General features: G+C 41.7%; 1 protein-coding gene across 2 annotated transcripts in view; it reads right to left on the bottom strand.

The window, feature by feature from the left end:
- Window positions 1–11,839: 11,839 nt before the first annotated feature.
- LOC115113320 (extracellular tyrosine-protein kinase PKDCC-like) overlaps window positions 11,840–24,515 on the bottom strand; it is a 38,253-nt gene continuing 25,577 nt past the window's right edge. The window contains exons 5-7 of one of the 2 annotated variants that reach the window (XM_029640842.2): window positions 23,427–23,534; window positions 16,414–16,587; window positions 11,840–15,335 (exon numbers count right to left, since the gene is read on the bottom strand). In XM_029640842.2, the coding sequence (XP_029496702.1) occupies window positions 15,250–15,335; window positions 16,414–16,587; window positions 23,427–23,534 (368 nt within the window). In that variant the 3' untranslated portion in view covers window positions 11,840–15,249. The other variant, XM_065012855.1, reaches the window with a different exon arrangement.

The following is a 24,515-nucleotide window of genomic DNA, read 5'->3' as shown; positions in this document are numbered from 1 at the left end:
CAACGTCATTTCCCAATGTCCAACTGCCCTCTATCTCCAACCTGCCTTTAGCTACCATGTTTCTGTTTGTTGTTTTGAGCACCTACCTCCTGAAAGGTCTTTGCACGGCCCTGTGTTTGTGTGCGCGTGTGTGTATTGCGCATGTGCACGTGTGCGCTTGGATGTGTGTGCACTTGGATGCACGAGAATGTCCATATTATGTTTGTCACTTCCGGTATTTCTACCCAAGTTTCCTTGTGACCAATATCCCCACTAATTAAGTTGTAGAGAGTATGTGTGTGTTGACAGAAGCACCCTGCTTTGAACACCCAATGGGAAAAAAGGATTCCCCTCTATAGAATGCTCACTGAGTCACATGGTCTCCCTCTCCCACTGTTTAACAGCTTTTTCCTTTGTTCTGCCCAGTCTGGGGTCAAAAGTTTAGGGTCCAAGGGTCACACAGACCCATTTCTGCTGGAGCAGTCAGACAAAGAGCCTCACTCACACACCAACACCCAAACACACAAAGTTGCGTGTGTACATACAGGCCCTCCTGACCTTCACACTTCATTAAGAGTTGGGGGAGTAAACCAAAGAGACTATGTTCTCTTCATTAATATGTTGTTTTCTTTCCTGGGTGCTTGAGGGGCCCCTTGAGGGTTTCCATTGGGGCCCCTAGCCCCCTGGCCGGGCCCCCTGGCTGACTTGGCCCTCCACTCCCCCACCCCCTGGCTCTGTGCAGCTGTTTGAGCCAGTGACCCAGGACCGGTCCAGATGGGCTGCAGGCCCATGCCAGCTCTAAGGGCCTCTTTGACTCACACTCCGTCCAAATAGTTCCATGATTGTAAAATTGCGTTTGTTCTCAAAACACTCGCTCTCTCCTTTTTTTTGCTCCTTTTTCCTTTGGCTTGCATTTTCCCCCTCTGGAAGTGAAGAATCAGAAACACAGCTCCAAGTGTTTCTGTGTGTTTTTGCATGTTTTGGTATTCTGATACATGGGCCAGCACTCTGGGCTGATCCCTGAGAAATGTGCCCTCAATCTTTTCATTAGAAGACAGATACAGTGGATTTATAGTCAGATGAGATGGGCTTCGACTAGGCCAATCATCACCATCACAGGCTGTACAGTATGTACCCTTACTGGACAAACCTGTCATGTTTACGAAACTATTCTCTACATTGTGCATTTCAGACACGAAACGCCACATATTCGTTTAACAACTTATTAGAAAAGATTACAGTACATTCACAACATTATCGTGGCGTTAGGCTCTGTTCCTTCTTGGTAGCTCACCACCAGAGTGTGCATCGATTTTATACACCTGTCAGGAATGGGTGTGGCTGAAATAGCCGAATCCAGTCATTTGAAGGAGTGTCCACATACCCTTGTAGGTACAGTGCATTCGGAAAGTATTCAGACCATTTTCCTTTCTCCAAATGTTGTTACGTTACAGCCTCATTCTAAAATGAATGACATTTTTAAAAACTCATCAATCTACGGACAATACCCCATATTTCTGAAAGTTTTGATAATGTATTAAAAAAAATAAACAGAAATACCTGATTTACCTAAGTATTCAGAACCTTTGTTAGGAGATCGTTGAGCTCAGGTGCATCCTGTTTACATTGATCATCCTTGAGATGTTTCTTCAACTTGATTGGAGTCCACCTGTGGTAAATTAATTTGATTAGACATGATTTGGAAAGGCACGCACCTGTGTATAGAAGGTGACAAACAGTTGACAATGCATGACAATGCATGTCAGAGCAAAAACCAAGCAATGACGTTGAAGGAATTGTCCGTAGAGCTCAGAGACAGGATTGTGTCGAGGCAGGATTGTGTCAAGGCACAGATCTGTGGAAGGGTACCAAAAAATGTCTGCAGCATTGAAGGTCCCCAAGAACACAGTGGCCTCCATCATTCTTAAATGGAAGTACTTTGGAACCACGAAGACTCCTCCTAGAGCTGGCCGCCCGGTCAAGCTGAGTAATTGGGAGAGAAGGGCCTTGGTCAGGGAAGTGACCAAGAACCCGTTCATCTGTGGAGATGATTGACACAGTGGACTCCATCATTCTTAAATGGAAGTAGTTTGGAACCACGAAGACTCCTCCTAGAGCTGGCCGCCCGGTCAAGCTGAGTAATCGAAGGCCAATCATCTCTGCAGCATTCCACCAACCAGGCCTTTATGGTAGAGTGCTCAGACAGAAACCTCAGTAAAAGGCACATGACAGCTCACTTGGAGTTTGCTAAAAGGCACCTAAAGGACTCTCAGACCATGTTAAACAAGATTCTCTGGTCTGAGGAAACCAAGATTGAACTCTTTGACCTGAATGCCAAGTGTCACGTCTAGAGGAAACCTGGCACCATCCCTACGGTGAAGCATGGTGGTGGCAGCATCATGCTGTGAGAGGGTTTTTCAGCGGCAGGGACTGGGAGACTAGTCAGTAACGAGGGAAAGATGAACGGAGCAAAGTACAGAACCCTGAAGAAAACCTGTTCCAGAGCACTTAGGACCTCCTACTGGGGCGAAAGTTCACCTTCCAACAGGACAATGTCCCTCAGCACACAGCCAAGACAATGCAGCAGTGGCTTCGGGAAGTCTCTAAATGTCCTTGAGTGGCTCAGCCAGAGCCCGGACTTGTACACGATTGAACATCTCTGAAGAGACCTGAAAATAGCTGTGCAGCGACACTCCCCATCCAACCTAACAGAGCTTGAGAGGATCTGCAGAGAAGATTGGGAGAAACTCCCAAAATACAGGTGTGCCTAGCTTGTAGCGTCATACCCAAGAAGACTCAAGGCTGTAATCACTTTCAAAGGTGCTTCAGCAAAGTACTGAATAAAAGGTCTGAATAGTTATGTAAATGTGATATATATTTTTTTTATTATATAGTTATTGCAACAAACAAAACATGTTTAATCAATTTTAGAATAAGGCTGTAAAGTAACAAAATGTGGAAAAAGTCAAGGGGTCTGAATACTTTACTTTTTACTTTCCGAATGCACTGTAGCTACTGAACCATGGGGCTGACAGTCATGACAAAATGAGCAAATACTGCAGGAACTCATCTAGGCTTCCACAACGCAGAACATTTAATCAAATGTAACGCTGAGACCAATTGAGAAGCAATAGCGCTGTCCGTGCTGGAGTGAGATGTACAAAGCACAGTGCTGGCAAAGGAACCCGGAGCCATGATAAGTTCCAGTATTTCTATATGTTGCCAGCATCAATGTTGAACAGAAGTTCGCCTGTGGTCGGCATGCAGGTAGCATAACATGAAAGGGAAGATGAAAAGCAGTGTTAGTTGTAGTGATTAAAACCAATATTCCATTGCAAGTCTTAAATTCCTGGAGTGTATGAGAATCCGATTAACATGTGAGTGTCCATTAAACAAACAGAACTGAGAGAGGAAAGGGATGGGACCCCTAAAAGCCATCATGTAGACCGCCTCTGGAATCGCATCTGTGTAAACCCAACAACATTGCAATAATGTGAAACTCAAACCTGTGCTACCGAAAGAGGAGAAACACTTTTTGATATGTTAGTTGCTGCTACGTAAGCCATGAAGTGTAGTGGTGAGATGGATTCCTGAAACCCTGCTATCGGACCATTAATACAGGGAGGCTGCATTTGTTTGACTGAAATTGAGAATAGAAAGCATAGAACGCATACAGTACCAGTCAAAAGTTTGGACACACCTACTCATTCAAGGGATTTTATTTTATTTGACTATTTTCTATATTGTAGAATATTAGTCAAAAAAAACATCAAAACGATGAAATAATACATATGGAATCACACAAAAGTAACCTCAAAAGTGTTAAACAAATGTAAAAAATATATTTTAGATTTTAGATTCTTCTTAGATTCTTCAAAGTAGCCACCATTTGCCTTGATAACAGCTTTGCACACTCTTGGCATTCTCTTGGCATTCTCTCAACCAGCGTCACCTGGAATGCGTTTCCAACAAATCAACGTGTATTTGTCACGTGCGCCGAATACAACAGGTGGAGACCTTGCAGTGAAATGCTTAATTCCAGTCTTGAAGGAGTTCCCACATATGCTGAGCACTTGTTGGCTGATTTTCCTTCACTCTGCAGCCCAACTCATCCCAAACCATCTCAATTGGGTTGAGGTCGGGTGATTGTAGAGGCCAGGCCATCTGATACAGCACTCCATCAGTTCTGCCCACAAATTTTCTATGGGATTGAGTTCAGGGCTTTGTGATGGCCACTCCAATACCTTGACTTTGCTGTCCTTAAGCCATTTTGCCACAACTTTGAAGTATGCTTGGGGTCATTGTCCATTTGGAAGACCCATTTGCGATCAAGCTTTAACTTCCTGACTGATGTCTTGAGAAATTGCTTCAATATATCCACGTAATTTTCCTCCCTCATGGTGCCATCTATTTTGTGAAGTGCATGGCTGGGATGGTGTTCTTTGGCTTGCAAGCCTCCCCCTTTTTCCTCCAAACATAACGATGGTCATTATGGCCAACAGTTATATCTTTGTTTCATCAGACCAGAGGACATTTCTCCAAAAGTACTATCTTTGTCCCCATGTGCAGTTGCAAACCGTAGTCTGGCTTTTTTATGGTGGTTTTGGAGCAGTGGCTTCTTCCTTGCTGAGCGGCCTTTCAGGTTGTGTCGATATAGGACTCGTTTTACTGTGAATATAAATACTTTTGTACCTGTTTCCTCCAGCATCTTCACAAGGTCCTTTGCTGTTGTTCTGGGATTGATTTGCACTTTTCACACCAAAGACAATTCATCTCTAGGAGACAGAACGCATCTCCTTCCTGAGCGGTATGACAGCTGCGTGGTCCTGTTGTGTTTAGACTTGCGTACTATTGTTTGTACAATTGAACGTGGTACCTTCAGGTGTTTTTGAAATTTCTCCCAAGGATGAACCAGACTTGTGGAGGTCAACAATGTAAACTTCTAACCCACTGGAATTGTGATACAGTGAATTATAAGTGAATAAATAATTCTGAAATAATCTGTCTGTGAACAATTGTTGGAAAGATTACTTGTGTCATGCACAAGTAGATGTCCTAACCAATTTACCAAAACTATAGTTTGTTTACAAGACGTGTGTGGAGTGGTTGAAAAACAAGTTTTAATGACTCCAACCTAAGTGTATGTAAAGTTCTGACTTCAACTGTATTTGGGCTGCAATCTGAGGTGCAGTTACAATACAATACAATTCTGTACATACTGTCCCTAACTACCCCACTGTGTCTCTCACAGCCTGTTTGAGTTCAGTGTGTACTGGCGGCTATCTATTGTTCCACAGGAAGGTTCTTCACAAACAACAGATGACTTAATAAACATGAGAGCAGTGAACCAAGCCTTGAAGAGTGAGCGGTCTCTAATTTATGTCGCAATGCTCAAAATCCCTCTGTCTTCTTCAAATTACTAAACACATCGCATTATTAGATTGCTCTCTGAAAGCCAATTACTATTCACTTTGTTACTTTCACTAGTCTCCATAATCTGTTTCCTTCAACTAGGACTCCCTTCTTCCCAATACTCAAACAACATTCTGATTTTCCCCCTATTGCAAGGTTTTAAACAAAAAACAAACATGATAACTTTCTCCATATTGGAAGGCAATGTTTTGACTTTAGTTTACCTTCAAAAAGTTAATCTATATTATTATTACCAATCTCTATTGGATATTCACATTCTGATTCAATATTGATTAAATGTCAATTATTTTCAGATTCATATGTAATGCTTTGGAGGGATCAACATGTATTAACTGGGTTGGCACAGTCCAAATATTTCACCATTTATGTATGTCTACGTGCGGGTGTACAGGTTGTATATTATTTTTATTTTTATATTCTTACTTCATCAGATCATCATAATAACCCATTTAACAAATATGATGTTACTTTATCTCTAGTAACCCATGATGCATTTGTGCAACATCACAAATTCTTCTTCTACACCAGTGTTCTATTGACACATGGGTTTAAATATTCACTACTGTTCTATTTAACAGCCTATTGGGAAATAGTTCTCTCTTCTTTCATATCTCCGTACATTACGTTATACATCAAACTCCACTGCTGAGTTGTTTATCCTCATGTAATCTAAAGTCATGTTAACCTCAGATACATGTTACCCTCGTTACTAACGAGACATGTTATCCTCCTTACTAATGAGACATGTTATCTTCTGAGACATGTTACGTATGAGATGTTATCCTCTACCTGTAGATCCAACGGCGGTGTTGGACAGACCCCTAGATAACGTTACAGATTGAAAAACTCAGCTCACAGTACTGGTTGGGGCATTCATTCACCTCTTTCACACGTGAGCTAGTCCCCTGACAGTTCTCATTCACTCAATGTTTAATAGCTTAATTTCAATCCTTTTATTATCCAAATTTCAATCAGCTTATTATCCCAATATCAATCTTTCAGCTTATTATCCCATATCTCACAATCACACAACTTTCACATCCACATTCACTTAGTACTATTCCTCATTACCACGTGCATCGTCAGCGGTTTTCTCTTGTCATTACTTGCTATGCACCATATGTATCGTCAACGGATCTCTTGCTATACATATAAATGACACCCCGTATTAAAAAATACCTTGTGTTATTTTTTTAGAGGCTGCAGACCACATAGACATTTCTTCTAAATGCCTACAGACAGCTATCAGTGGGACTTTCCATGGTACCGTTATGCCCTCGCTCTAGTTCTCATAAAACTAGTGAATAGCCTTCTCTCTATAAGACGATGGGTACATTTTAATGCATTAGTCGCCTTGATTATCTTTTTTTAATACAGATTCATTTAAATTGACTTACTGAAATCAGGTACCGTCCCTCAATTGTTCGTGGATTACGTGTCTCCTCCTGTGCAGCTCACAGTAAGGGTCTGTTCTGGGTGGGTCTTGTTGTCTTTTGGTCAGACAGGAATCTCCCTCACGCTTCATAAAATGCGCCATCGGTTTTCCTCGCAGACCCCCACCGCAAAGCTCCGCAGGCAGAATCAATCATTGACACCAAATTGTCTTACAAAGGGACACTCGAAGTCAATCTTAAATTAATCATTGTTTATTTGTCTTGGTGTTTGACAGACACCTAGATAACGGTTGGAACCTCTGGAGACGTTCCAATCAACTCAATGCACCATAGAACACATGTCAATCAAGAGCTCTGCCTGGGCAGTCCCAGCAGTTGTCTTATATATGGCTATACACAGACAAGTTATATTTGCATTATTTAGCATAATTACTCATTACCGTTTTGTTTCATTCATGTGACCGACCAATACTGGTTCATCACATGTGACAGACCAATACCTCACAAGGCTTTTTCTCTCTAAGCTGAGACCTTGAAACTGAGATATATTTTGTTCGTTCTCAAAACAAGGTCTGGGCATATTGTCAAATTGCAGCTAATGATAGTGAGGATTTGTTCAGTCAGCCACTTGCATGAATACAGCAATTGGTTTATAGAATAGAACATAAAAAGAACACAGAGATTAGTTATAAGAAAAGCACAAACATTAATTTCCATTATAATGTCTTCACAATTATTCTACAATGTAGAAAATAGTAAAAAATTAAGGAAACCTCTTGAATGAGTAGGCGTGTCCAAGCTTTTTACTGGTACAGTATTTGATTATTCAAACAATAAAACATCATACAGAGAGAAGATGAGACATTAAACTGATGCAGAGTAGCACATCTCAGCCATGACATACCATGACGGAGCATAAAACTAAATACAATATAGTACCGAACCCAAAAAACAGCAACCAACGGTAGCTACACATAACTACCAGTACTATGTAAATAGCAAAACGTCACTACTGATACTGTTAAGAAGTACAGTTGAAGTCGGCCGTTTACACTTAGGTTGGAGTCATTAAAACTAATTTATCAACCACTCCACAAAATTCTTGTAAACAAACTATAGTTTTTGTAAGTCGGTTAGGACATCTACTTTGTGCATGACACAAGTAATTTTTCCAACAATTGTTTACAGATTTACAGACACTTATAATTCACTGTATCATAATTCCAGAGGGTCAGAAGTTTACATACACTAAGTTGACTGTGTCTTTAAACAGCTCGGAAAATTCCATAAAATGATGTCATGGCTTTAGAAGCTCCTGATAGGCTAATTGACATCATTTGAGTCAATTGGAGGTGTACCTGTGGATGTATTTCAAGGCCTACCTTCAAACTCAGTGCCTCTTTGCTTGACATCATGTGGAAATCAAAAGAAATCAGCCAAGAAATCAGAAAAAACATTGTAGACCTCCACAAGTCTGGTTCACCCTTGGGAGCAATGTCAAAACGCCTGAAGGTACCACGTTCATCTGTACAAACAATAGTATGCTAATATAAACACCAGGGGACCACACAGCTGTCATACCGCTCAGGAAGGAGACACGCTCTGTCTCCTAGAGATGAACGTACTTTGGTGCGAAAAGTGCAAATCAATCCCAGAACAACAGCAAAGGACCTTGTGGAGATGCTGGAGGAAACAGGTACAAACGTATCTATATCCACAGTAAAACAAGTCCTATATCGACATAACCTGAAAGGTTCTTGGATAAATGTCCTCTGGTCTGATGAAACAAAAATATAACTGTTTGGCCATAATGACCATCATTATGTTTGGAGGAAAATGGGGGAGGCTTGCAAACCGAAGAACAACATCCCAACCGTGAAGCATGGGGGTGGCAGCATCATGTTGCGGGGGTGCTTTGCTGCAGGAGGGAATGGTGTACTTCACAAAATAGATGGCATCATGAAGCGGGAAAATTATGTGGATATATTGAAGCAACATCTCAAGAGATCAGTCAGGAAGTTAAAGCTTGGTCGTAAATGGGTCTTCCAAATAGACAATGAGCCCAAGCATACTTCCAAAGTTGTGTCAAGGACAACAAAGTCAAGGTATTGGAGTTGCCATTGCAAAGCTGTCACTAGGGTGGGCATTCTAGTTTCTTTATTTCTATGTTTTCTATTTCTTGGTGTTTGGCCGGGTGTGGTTCTCAATCAGAGGCAGCTGTCTATCTTTGTCTCTGATTGAGAATCATACTTAGGCAGATTTTCCCACCTGTGTTTTGTGGGTAGTTGTTTTCTGTTTTGTGTTTGCACCAGACAGAACTGTTTCATTTTGTTATTTTGTTTCAGTGTTCAGTTTGAATAAATAATCATGAACACGTACCACCCTGGAGGAATGGGCCAACATTCACCCAACTTATTGTGGGAAGCTTGTGGAAGGCTACGTGAAATGTTTGACCAAAGTTAACCAATTTAAAGTCAATGCTACCAAATACTAATTGAGTGTATGTAAACTTCTGACCCACTGGGAATGTGATGAAAGAAATAAAAGCTGAAATAAATCATTCTCTCTACTATTATTCTGACATTTCACATTCTTAAAATGAAGTGGTGATCCTAACTGACCTAAGACAGACATTTTTGCTAGGATTAAATGTCAGGAATTGTGAAAAACTGAGTTTAAATGTATTTGGCTAAGGTGTATGTAAACTTCCGAATTCAACTGTAGCTGATGCATCTGCGGCATGCACAATAAGAGAGACAATGATCATCTACAACCTAGGCCTACAATAGAGTGTACCTCAACTGTGGGTTTATGTCAAATTTTAAATGCCAGTAAGCAATCAGAGAAGAATAGTTGACCTGATAACTAGAGAAATATGCCCCGTAGATTACTAGATTAGGTTTGCAGACTACAGTTGTCTGGATTAGCTCTCTCGAAAAGAATGTGTCATTAAAGTGATACAACTCTTGGTCAGTGGGGAGATGTAGGAAACTAATGTCATATTGCTTTTTATTTTGTGATGTTATTAAAAACTGTATTTACCAAATACTGTAACTTGGAATGGATACCCCCTTTATCTGTCAAATTTGCATCCAATACACGGTGCATAGGATATGAAAAATGATGAAGATATTTGTGTTAAGTTAGGAATGTGATTTTAGAAGTCATACAAGATAATTATATCCTTTGCACAGTCACTAGCCACACCCCGAGTGAGGTCAGAAAAGCATGTCAGTGTGATGGAACCACTCTTTTCGACCAGAGTGCTTAAAAGGACTGGCTAAGAATTAACATATCAGACCAGAATGACATGAGACCATGGTCCACACGTTTGAAATGGTTGAAACTCTCAACCTCAACACAAAGTGAAGAAAATCACCTTACCAGACCAGGATATCGCCAGTCTGCAGCTAAATTGGTTTGGAACTTTGACTATCTACCTGGGGAAGAGGAGAAGAAAACTCTCCTCTCATACAATCACTGGTACGGCTAAGTAGCTGTTCTTAGGAAACAGCCCATTGGAGACTGGACAACTAAGAAGTACATTGTGATCTTTGGTGGACAATCAAAGCATGTACAAGTAGCCCACAGGAAAGGCTCACCAAACCAACAGTCTTCTGAAGGAGGGCTCGTTCCGATAGAGAAAAGGTGAACGGCATTCAACACGTAATTACATTCTTTACTTCTCATTCCAAATGGGCGGCGGTTCGTGTGCAAGTTATGTGATTAATGTGAGGACAGTCCAATACTTTATCCTCTATAAATGTCCTTTTCTTTTCTCCACCCCTTCTCTATATGTGTAACAAGCCATCCTATTTTGTCAGTCTATTAGGGACCTTTGTCTCATGTACGTTTGTATGTGTATTCTGTGTTATTATTTAGTTAGCTAGTAAATAAATAATTAAACCAATTTGTGTAGTACTGAATAGTGCTCAAGGCTGGGGTTTTTGCGGATCGAAGAAGGTTGCGACCATTCAGATTATGAGACTGGTAGGTGGTAATGATTAATAAGGGACTGTTGTCGATATATAACTTATATCTTATATATCTATATATCTAGTTTAATTCAGGAGATGGCAACTTGTTAAACAATTTCTTCCGTGGTGCCCCAAATCCTAATGAGTTAATTGTTACATGATTAATTTAATTGAGTAACAATTAAACATGTATTTAATCCACTAACTGTCACCAGATTAATGAAAGTAAAGTCACAACAAAAGTGGTTGTAGATTATGATTGGTGCGATGTCGCTGAAGCCAATACTCAAGTTCCCTGTCTCAACCTGCTGCACTTAATAATATAGTTAGGCCATACTAGGAAGCTAAAAGCTGAATTGCAGTACAGAAGTACACCAAAACAAAAATAATATTACATTGCTTTAAACGTAAAACAAACAAGCATCAAGTCTATATCTTCAGAGGGAGCCTGCGTTTGGTGAAGGCATCTACCAGTATTCTGCTAGCAGTCTACTTCAATGGTAGCCAAGTTGTATGGTAGGGACAAGGTTGGTGATGACAATGGTGGTGGTGATGGAGTTGGCTCACTTGAGTTGTCCTCAGACGTTGTTTTCATCATTCCTCAGCTCTCTGTAGCTACTGGACGATATCTCCACCAGCGACGTGTAGTACCCACTTGGGTGACGATTCTTCTGCTGCCTATTCTGGAGCTTAAAGCTCACCACACATACGTCCAATGTATAAAGTAATCCAATAAAAGGGAGCCCTCTTCCGTCTCCACACTGCAGGCCTCAAACTTTGGATGGTGAAACAAGAAGCTGGGTCAAGAATGTGTCTTTTGAATGCAAACAGGCAGCTTGCTATCTAACAAGCTAACTAAGCAAACCAAACAAATCAACCTCCAATCATTTCTACAACTCCCATTTTGGATCAAAATGTTGAATTAGCAACGAAAAAAATAATAAATCAATAAAATTTCAAATAACAAAACAAATAAACTAAAATCAACTAAATATGTACAATATTTACAGGACCTCTCAACATATGCTGTAACTCAAATAAACACACACAGATGTCTCACTTGCCACAAGGTTTTAATTTTTTTTCATATAAAAATAGCCATCTCATCATTATCATCAAAAAGTAACAATGACCAATGTACACAAAGTGTTAATGCTTTTGTAGAATTCACTTTTGATTCATTCTTTTCACAAGGAGTGCTTTCACTGAAAGCAATGTCTCTTTGATACTGTCTGTTGAATTATCTAAAGGTTAATGTCACATTTCCTTAGGAAATTAGAATAGAGCGAGATTACGTCCTGCTTTGTTCGCTCTAAACCCAGGGTCATATTCATTAGAGCAAATCGTAGCAAAGTTTCTGCAATGTAAAACAAAGATGAGTTTTTATTGGACAAGTTTGGGTAGGTACTCCCTGTTTTAGTCAATTTTCTTCCATTTGGTACCTAATGAATACGACCCAGGAGTGGCACACACTCGCAATAAATACACCATAAAATACACCATAAAAATGTACGCTCTCAAGGAGGTCTCTACACTACATTAAATTTGGTCAACATGCAAAATCAACAATGACACAATATTCCAAATGAGTCCTTGATTTGTCGATATGAAAACAGTTTCTTCATTTCCATCAACATTGGATTGAAAAATAACATTTTATCTGATAACTCAAATGTAACAATCAACTGTGTTATAAGTGCAGATTCTTCATTCACTAAGATTTGGAATCAATCACACTTTCTGAGATGCTTATTGAAAGCGTAGAGAAACCCTGTTTGAAAAGAGAAAGTGCTGTGGGTCTAATACAAGACTGGGGGAGGGAAAGGAAACAGAGAAAGAGACAGGTGAGGGGATAAGGGAGGAGGGAGAAAGTCTGAGTAACACTCAGCATTAGAGAATCTAAAAATAAAAGGGCTGAGGCTGAAACAACAGTCCTTTGCCAATACCTTTGTTTCAATCTGGACAAAAGCCTGAACATTGTATGAAGACATACTATTTAAACATTTTTCTTGGGGTAAACCCCTTATTTTTGGAATATGTTTGTCTCGGTGAGAACCTTTCCTAGTGTTCGATGGTTGGCTGAAGGTTTGTATAGACGTAGGCTTGAAACCGTCACAGACAATGATAAAACATGCTACAGTACCATAAGGAGATCATTTTGACCAGACTCCATGGGAAGGTACAAAAGTATGTGGACAGCCTTCAAATGAGACAGGTGTATAAAATCGAGCACACAGCCATCTCCATAGACAAACATTCACAGTAGAATGGCCCGTACTGAAGAGTTCAGTGACTTTCAACGTGGCACCGTCATAGGATGCCATCTTTTCATCAAGTCAGTTTATTACATTTATGTCCTGCTAGAGCTTCCCTGGTCAACTGTAAGTGCTGTTATTGTGAAGTAGAAATGTCTAGGAGCACCAACAGCTCAGCCACGAAGTGGTAGGCCACACAAGCTCACAGAATGGGAACGCAGAGTGCTGAAGAGTGTACGCATAGAGCATCAAAATGTTGTCCTCGGTTGCAACACTCAATACCGAGTTCCAAACTGCCTCTGGAAGCAACATCAGCACAAGAACTGCTCATTGGGAGCTTCATGAAATGGGTTTCCATGGCAGAGGAGCAGCACGCATGCCTAAGATCACCATGGCCCAATGTCAAGCGTCAGCTGGAGTGGTGTAAAGCTCGCCGCCTTTGGACTCTGGAGCAGTGGAAACACATTCTGGAGTGATGAATCACGCTACACCATCTGGCAGTCCGATGGACGAATCGGAGTTAGGTATATGCCAGGAGAACGCTACCTGCCCGAATGCATAGTGCCAACTGTAAAGTTTGGTGAATAAGGAATAATGGTCTGGGGTTGTTTTTCATGGTTCGGGCTTGGCCCCATAAGCCAGATGTACACCGATTTAGCTGTCCCAGACAAGTTGTTGAGATCGGAGACAAAATCCTCATCCCTACAAAGGGGCGACGCTCGTTTAATATGAATGGGTCAGAGATGCAATTTGAGGGCTACTGATCTCTTTGAGCAGTCCCAGACATCCCCATATTTTCAAACATGTTTGATTTTATCGGCACAAAATCTGAAATGCTCTTGTTGTGTGAGATGTGCAATAAAATGTTTTGAGAACGGTGATGAGCAATAACCAACGAGAGCTCGCCAAAGAAGAAGCCAGTGAGATGATGCCGTTGTTTCGCATCACTCAGAATGTGTAGACTCTCGAGAAGGTGTGATGAATACTACTAGTATGCATTTGTACTTGCCATTAATCAAAAGACTCAAATTGTTACAGCTGTGAAGTTCTAAAGCAATGTTATTACATTCAAAATGTGGGCTAGATATTTAAACTCTGTATGGCGAGCGTGAAAAGATTTGATGCTGCTTTGAGCCACAGCTCGCTGTAGCCACATTAAATCAAATCACATCCTCACATAATTTTTTTCACGAGACAATGTGGCATTGATAATCCTCAAGACCAAGTGAAGAATCTTATAGTGTGTGACCCACATCTGTGCCACATCATTTTGTGTGCGCACCACTATGTTGGCAAGACAAAAAGAAAACTACAGGAAAGATGGTTGTTTAATGTGAGAGGTTTAGCGATGTTAGGACTTTGAAAGATGTGTAGTGTACACCCGGCATTAGTTCCAGTGATTGGAAATCGTAACGCTACAGCATACATTGAATGACATTGTAGACGATTCTGTGCTTCCAACTTTGTGGCAAAAGTTTGGGGAAGGCCCTTTCCTGTTTCAGCATGACAATGCCTCTGTGCACAAAGCGTGGTCCATACAGAAATGGTTTGTCGAGATTGGTGTGGAAGAACTTGATTGGCCTGCACAGTGCCCTGACCTCAACCCCATCGAACATCTTTGGGATGACTTGTAACGCCAACTGCGAGCCAGGACTAATAGCCCAACAGCTGTGCCCGACCTCACTAATACTCTTGTGGCTGAATGGAAGCAAGTCTCCACAGCAATTTTCCGACATCTAGTGGAAAGCCTTCCCAGAAGAGTGGAGGCTGTTATAGCAGCAAAGGGGAGACCAACTCCATATTAATACCAATGATTTTGATGAGCAGTTGTCCACATACTTTTGACAATGTAGTGTAGTTTAGGGGGCACAGGAGGGAAATCTCAGGCGTTCACTGTCACCCTTCTTAGCTAGGAGGGTAACCGCACTATACCCTGAGTTATAGCCTTGCACAACCCAGCATTTTCCTTCGGAGAATCATATGAAGAGCAATATTGTAAAATTGTTCTCCAAGTTATATTATTGCACTTCAGTGTTAGCTGGTTTGGGCTTCTCTATGCCCCATGGAGGGTGTTGTCTAGGATCCATCTTCAACTCCCTCTGTCCGACCCATCCAATGGGGTGACTCACTAAGCCGTGAGGGCATGCCCCAGGAGCAGGTTAGCCAATCAGAGCGAGGTTTGGCAGTTAAGTCTCCTCCCCCTCCATTGATTCAGCTGCCCACTCTGACGTAGGTGACCCGTCCCTTGGCAGAGCTCAGACTGGCAGTGCCCGTCTTGAAGAATACAAGTTGGTGACCTGGGGACAGAGAAGAAGAAGAAAACATGTCAATAAATGTGAATAAAAAGTGGAAAGTAGGAGAGACCGTAAGAGGAAGACATTGTGTTAAATGAGCTGAATGTACCCTAGCAAATGCGTACCTTCTACAATGTATTACCTGTTAATTGCATGAATGCCATGACAATCGTACAATGCCAGAAATTGCAAAAAAATTGAAAGAGACTGAAAAGAAAGAACTGCGGTGTGTAGAGAAAGTAGAGACAGAGAGAGATACTGTGATGGGTGAGAGGAGGACGAAGAGTGAAGAGAAGGAATATGAAAGTGCTGTGGGTCTAGACGTGCCTGGTTCAATAAATAGTGATTTCCATGCTGATGTGCTCCTCTCAGACTAAGCTCTAATGAAGTGTGTGTGTGTGCCACCTACTAGAAAGGAGGGGTTAGTGATGAGAGACGACGGTACTGAAGGCCCTGCCTCTGTTTGATCAGAGAGACGTCTGACAACGCTGGGTACTTTACCTCCCACATGCACACAAAAACACACACACACACAGTGTACTTTATGAACAAAACACACAGGCAGCCACACGAATGCAACCCACACATTGCCTTCAACCATACAATGATAACCCGCCTGGATTTGAACCTTCCCAAGTTCTCTCATGTCAACCCGCTCATCCGAACACTCCATTGGCTTCCAGTCGAAGCTCGCATCCAACTCTGTTCTGCCACCTCAGGTCTCTTGGCCCTCCCACAACTACAGGAGGGCAGCTCCCACTTATCCCAGTCCAAGCTCTTCTCTGTCCTGGCACCCCAATGGTGGAACCAGCTTCCCCCTGAAGCAAGTACAGAGTCCCTGCCCATCTTCCGAAATCCTCCTCCCCCTCACCTCAATCACCCTCCCCCGAACAAATATCAATAATAATTATCCCTTGTAGCTCTGACTCTACTGATAGCTATGTTATTAAGGAAAAATTTACTTTCTATGCCTGTGATATGTGGTTGTCCCACCTAGCTATCTTAAGATGAATGCACTAACTGTAAGTCGCTCTGGATAAGAGTGTCTGCTAAATAACTGAAATGCAAATTTAACTCTTACCTGTCCAGGTGGTCTGATTGGTCACTACAAATGCTTGGCACTGGGCATGGCGCTCACACACACCAATAGCCTCTGTGATGCTGAAGACTGATAGCAGACATCCATCATGCTGATAGGATGGCCAGCAGCGGTAGTTCTCCTCAGGAATAGAGGCATCCACCACATGCTTATAGTCTGGAGAAGACAAGGAGAGAAGTAATTTAGTTAGCAAGGAAGGGTGTGTGTGTTTGTGCGTGTGTGTGCGTGCGTGCATATTTGTCACGGGCTGGGAGAGATGCACTGAGGGTCCTGTACAAGTGTAATGAGGTAGCTCATTGTGTGAGGGAAAGGGAAGGGGGATACCTAGTCAGTTGTACAACTGAATGCCTTCAATTGAAATGTGTCTTCTGCATTTAACCCAACCCCTCTGAATCAGAGAATACTGTACTGTATCACTCCTTAATCTTAAATGGGACCCCCCCCCGCCAAACTTCTCCCTCCAACTATTTTTATACTTTGAAATAAAAGGTGATTCATAAACAAATGAGATTGCATTTGAGTGTTAGCAGTTGCAATTTAAATGTACATTTACTATGCCAATAATTATTATTTCAAATTACAGAGTGAATGACAAAATGCTCATCAGTGTTTTAACCAGATCCAGTGTTCCACTAAGGATCCACTAACATAATGAGTGTGTTCGATGGACATTTAATAAAAGCAAAACAGAAATCGAAAAATACAAAATAAATCTAATTAAATCAAATTAAATAAGTTTGCTTTGCCAAGGCTCATATCAAAATACTGCTTCTAGCCAATAGCATGTCTGTTGTAGAAAATAGAATAGTCTGTTTTGTGTCCTGGGTTTTATGCTCAGTAGAGCAATCCTTATTTCTCAGAGTGTTCTCAAGTGGAACAATAACTCCATAGATATGCTGTACAACCACAGTACGTTACTGATTAAGCCTGACCAGACATGGTTAGCTGGAAAATAGAATCTTGAGTGCATGGCTACCCAACGTAGTTGCAACTAACCATATACAAGTATCAATAAGTCATTTGAATGGTCAGACTTTTGAATTTCAACAATGAATTTCAACATTCCAAACATGCTCAATGGGTGACATGTCAGGTGAGTATACAGGCCATGGAAGAACTGGGACATTTTCAGCTTCCATTGTGTACAGATCCTTGCCTGCCCATACCATAACCCCAACACCCCCATGGGGCAAACCGCTTGCCCACACAACAACATACACACGGTCTGCGGTTGTGAGGCTGGTTGGAGATTCAGCCAAATTCTCTAAAATGACGTTGGAGGCGGTTTATGGTAGAGAAATTAACATAAAATAATCTGGAAGCAACTCTGGTGGCCATTCCTGCAGTCAGCATGCCAATTGCACACTCCTTCATAACTTGAGACATCTGTGGCATTGTGTTGTGTGATAAAACTGCACATTTTAGAGTAGCCTAAAACAAGGTGCACCTGTGTAATGACCATGCTGTTTAATCAACTTCTTGATATGCCACACCTGTCAGGTGGATGGTTTATCTTGGCAAAGGAGAAATGCTCACTAACAGGGATGTAAATACATTTGTAGACAACATTTGAGAGAAATAAGCTTTTTGTGCGTATGGAAAATTTCTGGGATCTTTTATTTCAGCTCCTGAAACATGGGACCAACAATATACATGTTGCATTTATATTTTTGTTCAGTGTAGTTAAGTCTAATAAAACACATATTTGTTCATATGCCTTAATAAACAAACTGTAAATATTAATACAATTGTTAAATATCGAGCCTAGCGGGTTTATCCACAGAAAAAGACAGCAACATGATTGGCTGAGATAATGAGTGGGCTGGATATGCCGAGAGATGAGTTCGGATTGGTCTGCCATGTAGCACGCTTCTGTCTATTTGAGCGTAGTAAAACTGCATAACTGTTGCACTCCACTTTCTGGAGGACCGAGTTTTAAAATGAGTGGAATTAAGACTTTAATAGCTAAGGAGATGGAGAAAACACTTGTCTCTGGATTACTTCTTCAAACTAAGAGCAACCATAGCATACGTGACATACAGACAGCTTACTACATTTTCAGATATTAAACATTTCTAATTTTGTCAGAATGTAGTTTTCAATTCAAGTTCAAATGTACTGTTAGCTAGGTAGCTAACATTAGATGACTGGCTCATTAGCTAACGTTACGTGTATGATCTGTGTAGTAATATTATTTGTATATCAGAGCCATTTGCATTGCTAGTTGTAGCCTAATGTTAGCTAGCTAGCTAACATTGAACCTGCTAGGTTATCTACCTGCTGATTCATGCAGGGTAGTAAAGTCATGAGTTGGGATTATGGTTCATTGTTTAGCTAGCTAGCTACATGTCTTAACAAAAGACTATTATGTAAGTACCCATTTCAATAGAATGTTCATGATGTCACTGTGACAGCTGTTGATAGACGTAGCTGGTAAATTCACTCTGGTTATCTACTTCGATTTCAGAGCACTCTCGTCTGAGTGTGCCAGAGCTCAGAATATCTGACACATTTATGAATGCGCAACACCCATTGAATATGGCCAGTGTCAGTAAACGTTGGCAAAAAAGTGTAAATTGTTACCAACAGCACAGTTGCAGTCACCAACGCTCTGGATAGCATAAAAACAGCCCAACCAGCTCTGCTACGGCGATTAAAATGGTCAGAGTGAGCTGGTCTGGAAGTAGCTCGCAAGCTAGCCAACTTTAGCCAGTTAGATTGGGTGCTTGACTGCTGTTGTTATGACAGAACACTCGGATCAACCCTTAAAGAAATGGGTGGGCTAAAGCTTAAGAGGGTGTGAATGATGCTGAATGGATGTAGACAAAGAAGAACTCTCCAGTAGGTGTACCAACACATTCAAAGGCCATTTCCTCAAAAGTGAGGTTTCAGGTTTATCTGGTGACTTTCAAAGCAGAATTACTTTCCCATTGTTCTTCACCTGTAGTGTATGATATAACATTTTCTAGCTCTGAGTCTCTACTTTTATCAAATATAAAAAACATTTCAAATGTTGCTTCATAAGACTGAATCGAGCCGGTCAGTCACATATGCTGAGCACTTGTTGGATGCTTTTACTTCACTCGGTGGTCCAACTCATCCCAAACCATCTCAATTGGGTTGAGGTTGGGGGATTGTTGAAGCCAGGTCATCTGATGCAGCACTCCATCACTCTCCTGTTTGGTCAAATAGCCCTTACACATTCTGGAGGTGTGTTTTGGGTCCTTATCCTGTTGGAAAAAAATGATAGTCCCACTAAACACAAACCAGATGGGATGGAGTATTGCTGCAGAATGCTGTGGTAGCCATGCTGGTTAAGTGTGCCTTGAATTTTAAATAAATCACAGACAGTGTCACCAGCAAAGCACCCCCACACCATCACTCCTCCATGCTTCACGGTGGGAACCACACATGTGGAGATCATCCGTTCACCTACTCTGCATCTCACAAAGACATGGAGGTTGGAAATAAAAATGTCAAATTTGGACTCATCAGACCAAAGGACAGACTCTAGTCTAATGTCTTTTGCTCGTGTTTCTTGGCCGAAGCACGTCTCTTCCTATTATTGGAGTCCTTTACTAGAGGTTTCTTTGTAGCAATTTGACCATGTAGGCCTGATTCATGCAGTCTCCTCTGAACAGTTGACGTTGAGACGTGTCTCTTACTTGAACTCTGTGAAGGATTTATTTGGGCTGCAATTTCTGAGACTGGTAACTCTAATGAACTTATCCTCTGCAGCAGAGGTAACTCTGGGTCTGACTTTACTGTTGCGGTCCCCATGAGAGACAGTTTCATCATAGCGCTTGATGGTTTTGGCGACTGCACTTGAAGAAACTTTCAAAGTTCTTGGAATTTTCCGGATTGACTGACCTTAATGTCTTAAAGTAATGAAGGACTGTCATTTATCTTTGCTTATTTGAGCAGTTCTTGCCATAATATGGACTTTTTTAATATGGAGCTATTTTCTGTATACCACCCCTACCTTGTTATAACACAACTGATTGGCTCAAATGCATTAAGAAGGAAAGAAATTCCACAAATTAACTTTGAACAATGCACACCTGTTCATTGAAATGCATTTCAGGTGACTACCTCATGAAGCTGGTTGAGAGAATGCCAAGTGTGTGCAAAGCTGTCATCAAGGCAAACGGTGGCTACTTTGAAGAATCTCAAATATAAAATATATTTAGATTTGTTTAACACTTTTTTAGTTACTACATGATTCCATACGTGTTATTTCATAGATTTAATGTCTTCACTATTATTCTACAATGTAGAACATAGTAAAAATAATGATAATGAGCATGATAATGATAATGCATGATAATGAGCATATGTGTCCCCATTCAGGAAACTTGGCATATGTTGCAAGTCACGACTTCACAGGAGATCCGTTTGAACGTAAAAATACTTTTTTGGCAGAAATGCCATGACGAACTTTCATGTGCCTTAATAACAAACTTGTATGCCATCTGTAAATATGAATACAATTATTAAATTATGAGCCTTGTTGGTTAAGCCACAGAAAAAGGCAGCAACCTTCCAACTAGCCATGATTGGCTTTTATAATGAGTGGGCTGGACATGCAGAAAAGGAGTTTGGATTGGTCTGCCATATTGAAGGAGTCTGTCTAATTGAGCTCGTCAGTCTGTGTTGGTAATAAGTGTTGCTGTGGTTCATTGTTTACCTAGCTATATGTCTTAAGCTAAAGTGTACTGTTAGCTAGCTAGCTAACGTTAGCTGGCTGGCTCCCTAGCGGACGTTATTATTCATTTCCCAGAGCTGTTCACTTTTCTAGTTAGAGCCTAATGTTAGGCAGTGTTGGCACTTTGTTAATGGTTGTTTAGCTAGCTAACGTTAGCTGGCTGGCTCATTAGCTAACATTACGTGACGCGTGTACATCACCCATGGAATATGGCCGGTGTCAGTAAACGTCTGCAAAAAAAGCACAATGAAATTGTTGCCAGCAGAGCTGGTTAGGCTGTTTTCATGTTATCCAGAGGTATACAAATAATCGGCCAGAGTGTCGTGTGCGCTCCGAGAGCGAAACAAGATGGGTGGGGCTAAAGCTTAAGAGGGTGTGAACGATGCTGAATTGGTGTAGTCAAAGAAGAGCTCTTCACTAGATACCAAAATGTTCAAAGGTGATTTTCTCAAAAGTGAGTTTACAAGTTGATCAACTTTCAAAGCAGAATTACTTTCCACATTGTTCCTCAAATGCAGTGTATGATATAGCATTTTGTAGTCTCTACATTTATCCAATGTAAAAAACACCATTTCACATTTTGCTACATAAGACCGAATCTAGGTGGTGAGTCACGTGTGTGTACTGGTTAGTATGTGACCCATGAATCAGCAAAGAAAGAGATGTTTCAGTAGCCAGTAGGTTGTGTTTTTAACTGAGACAGAAACATATACCATCTACATGAAGCAGTGGAAGCGTCTGTACTTATCCTGCACAATCAGGATCCAGTTGTCCTATGGTCTGTGGGTTTAACTAAGCTTCACAGGACTGTGACAATGGGCCAGATCAGAAGAGGGCAGCGTCAAAGCAAGTCCCCACCCCCCTTTAAAAGCCTTCCAGCCCGTCAATCATTCAGTCCGTTTTTCTCTTGCTCCGTTACTTAAATCTCTTCCGTCGTCTTGGAATCTAGTACTTTTAACATTTCCATACTACTCTTTTTGGTGTTGGAATAAGGAATAGACATCACAACACTGCTCTCGCTCTCTTTCTCTGTCACTGTCTCTCTCCCCTTCAATCTCTATCCTTCCACCCTCTCTCTCTATATATCAGTGTCATGCCTGGCTGGGCCAGGAGTAGTCCTGGTGATTTACAGGGAAGGTTTACACACCTGTTTGAAGAGGAAGAAAGATGGCAGGAGGGGAGCAGGACAGAAAGTCTCTGTGTGCGACCTCTTCAAGATTTACTGTGTGGAAGCACACACACACACACACGCATGCACGCACTCACAGCCACGCGCCGGCCCCCCTGCATGCGTGGCAGCAGACAGCAGTGCTCCGTGTAGTAAATAACTACAACTATTAGACGCTTTATGGCTGTAATTAATGCTTTATGGAGCGCTCGCTTTCTCTAAATGCAGAACTTAAAAGCTTCTAGAAATGGCATGATGGGGAGAGAAATCAAGGAGAGCAGGGGAGGAGGAGGAGGGCTGAAGGGAAGCATGCACAGGAGTGTAATCGCGGAGAAAAAAAAAAGCACATGACTCAAGACCACATTCCACAAGGAAGCCCTGCATGGGCGAACACTGGCCACTGAGATTGACCCGACCAGTGTTCCTGTGTGATCGTGCTGTTCTGCGTCAGTGAGAGAGGAGCTCAGGTTGGAGACTGGAGAGTGAGAGGCCTACTGGAGCACCACTGTCTTTGTAAAGGTTAAGCAGACACTGTGTTCGGCCCTTTGGACTGTGAGCACTCGTCAGTCAATAACTGTCTGGGTTTACTTTACACTGCCAATGGAGCGAGGAGACACTGAGGGAGGCCAGGAAGGAAGAGAGAAAGAACACGTGAAAGTAAAAGATGACGAGCAAGGGGCACCAAGTGAATGTAAGACAGTGAAAACAGAATCCTCCAGAATGGAATGGAAAAAGGTGAAAGGATACAGAAGGGAAGCTGTTCAGCAAAGACGAGAAGGAGACAGACAGTGGGAGAGAGAGCAAGCTCACACTCACCCCTCTCCTCCCAATGCACCATGCAATTAGTAGACCTGTCAGTCTCTCCCATCCCTTATTGAGTTCCCTCCCGTTATATACATTTTCATATTTTTAATCTCATTACTATTATTTGTCCGGAGTATATCTGATCATGGCTCTCTCTCCCCACCTCAATCCCCTGGGCACACACACACACATCTGTTTATGTATCCTTGTGGGGACCAAACATTTGATTCCCATTCAAAATCCAATTTTCCCTAACCCCTAACCCTTAATCTAATCGAACCTGAACCTGTTTGTGTGTGTGCGCGTGTGCATATTTACCTGTTATGTGTGTCTGTGTGCTGTTCTGCAGGTAAAATCCATTTCTGTACAGGTGCAATACTTTCTCCAACTGAAGCAGCGTCTCATCTATCCCCCATATCAGCTCTCCTGAAACCAACACAGGAAGTAACATTCAGATAGTGCAACACAGTTTCAACTCTACACGTCAAACCAAATTCCACAGAACAAAGGTTATGACTTATTATTATAATAGCGACATTAAAGGATACCATTCAACCAAATCTGTGAGGAACAAAAATGGCGTACAATAGCACAGACAAAAGAGGCCCAGCTCAGTCTTTGAACATGGATCAAGGGACATGGGGCAGTGTCTGTGTTTGCTTCCCTTAAAGTAGACACTGATCGGAGGTCGTTAAGCTCTCTGTCTGACTAGGAGAGATAGGATCACCTGACCCATCCCCCAGTTCGTACACACACGCACAAACACACACATACACACACAGCCCGCCCACGCGGCTTGCATCTTCACGGCCTGTTGTGTCCCAGTAAAACAGATCTCAAACACCCGGCTGACATACCAGCACTCTGATGAGAAGCCCGATAGGAGGGAGAGGAGTGAGGAAAAGGAAAGAGAGAGCAAAGGGGAATAATATGCGAGAGAGAGAGAGAGAGAGAGAGAGAGAGAGAGTGAGTGTGAGTGTGAGTGTGAGTGTGTGAGTTCCATCTCAGGCATATAACATGGATAGCACTGAGCCAGTGTATGTATAGTGGTAGCTGGTAGCTTCGTATCTTAGCAAAACAGTAACTAGTGAGAATCAGAGAGAGGGCACCCACACTCACTGGGCACAACCTGGTTTAATCAACGTTGTTTCCACATAATTTCAACAAAATGTTATGACATTGAATCAATGTGGAAAACTGATTGGATTTGCAAAAAGTCATCACCATACAGACATCTCAGGATTTCTTGTCTCTTTTTCACCCAGCTTTTAACCTAAATCCAGTGACATGGTTGAAAGTTTAGTTGATTCACTTCGAATTCAAGTTAGTTGACAACTTAATGAAATGTACACTTACGTTCAAAAGTTTGGGGTCACTTAGAAATGTCCTTGTTTTTTAAAGAAAAGC

The sequence above is a fragment of the Oncorhynchus nerka genome, linkage group LG28, assembly GCF_034236695.1.
Source record: "Oncorhynchus nerka isolate Pitt River linkage group LG28, Oner_Uvic_2.0, whole genome shotgun sequence".
Taxonomy (NCBI): Eukaryota; Metazoa; Chordata; class Actinopteri; order Salmoniformes; family Salmonidae; genus Oncorhynchus; species Oncorhynchus nerka.
This window is presented reverse-complemented; position numbering and strand designations above follow the sequence as displayed.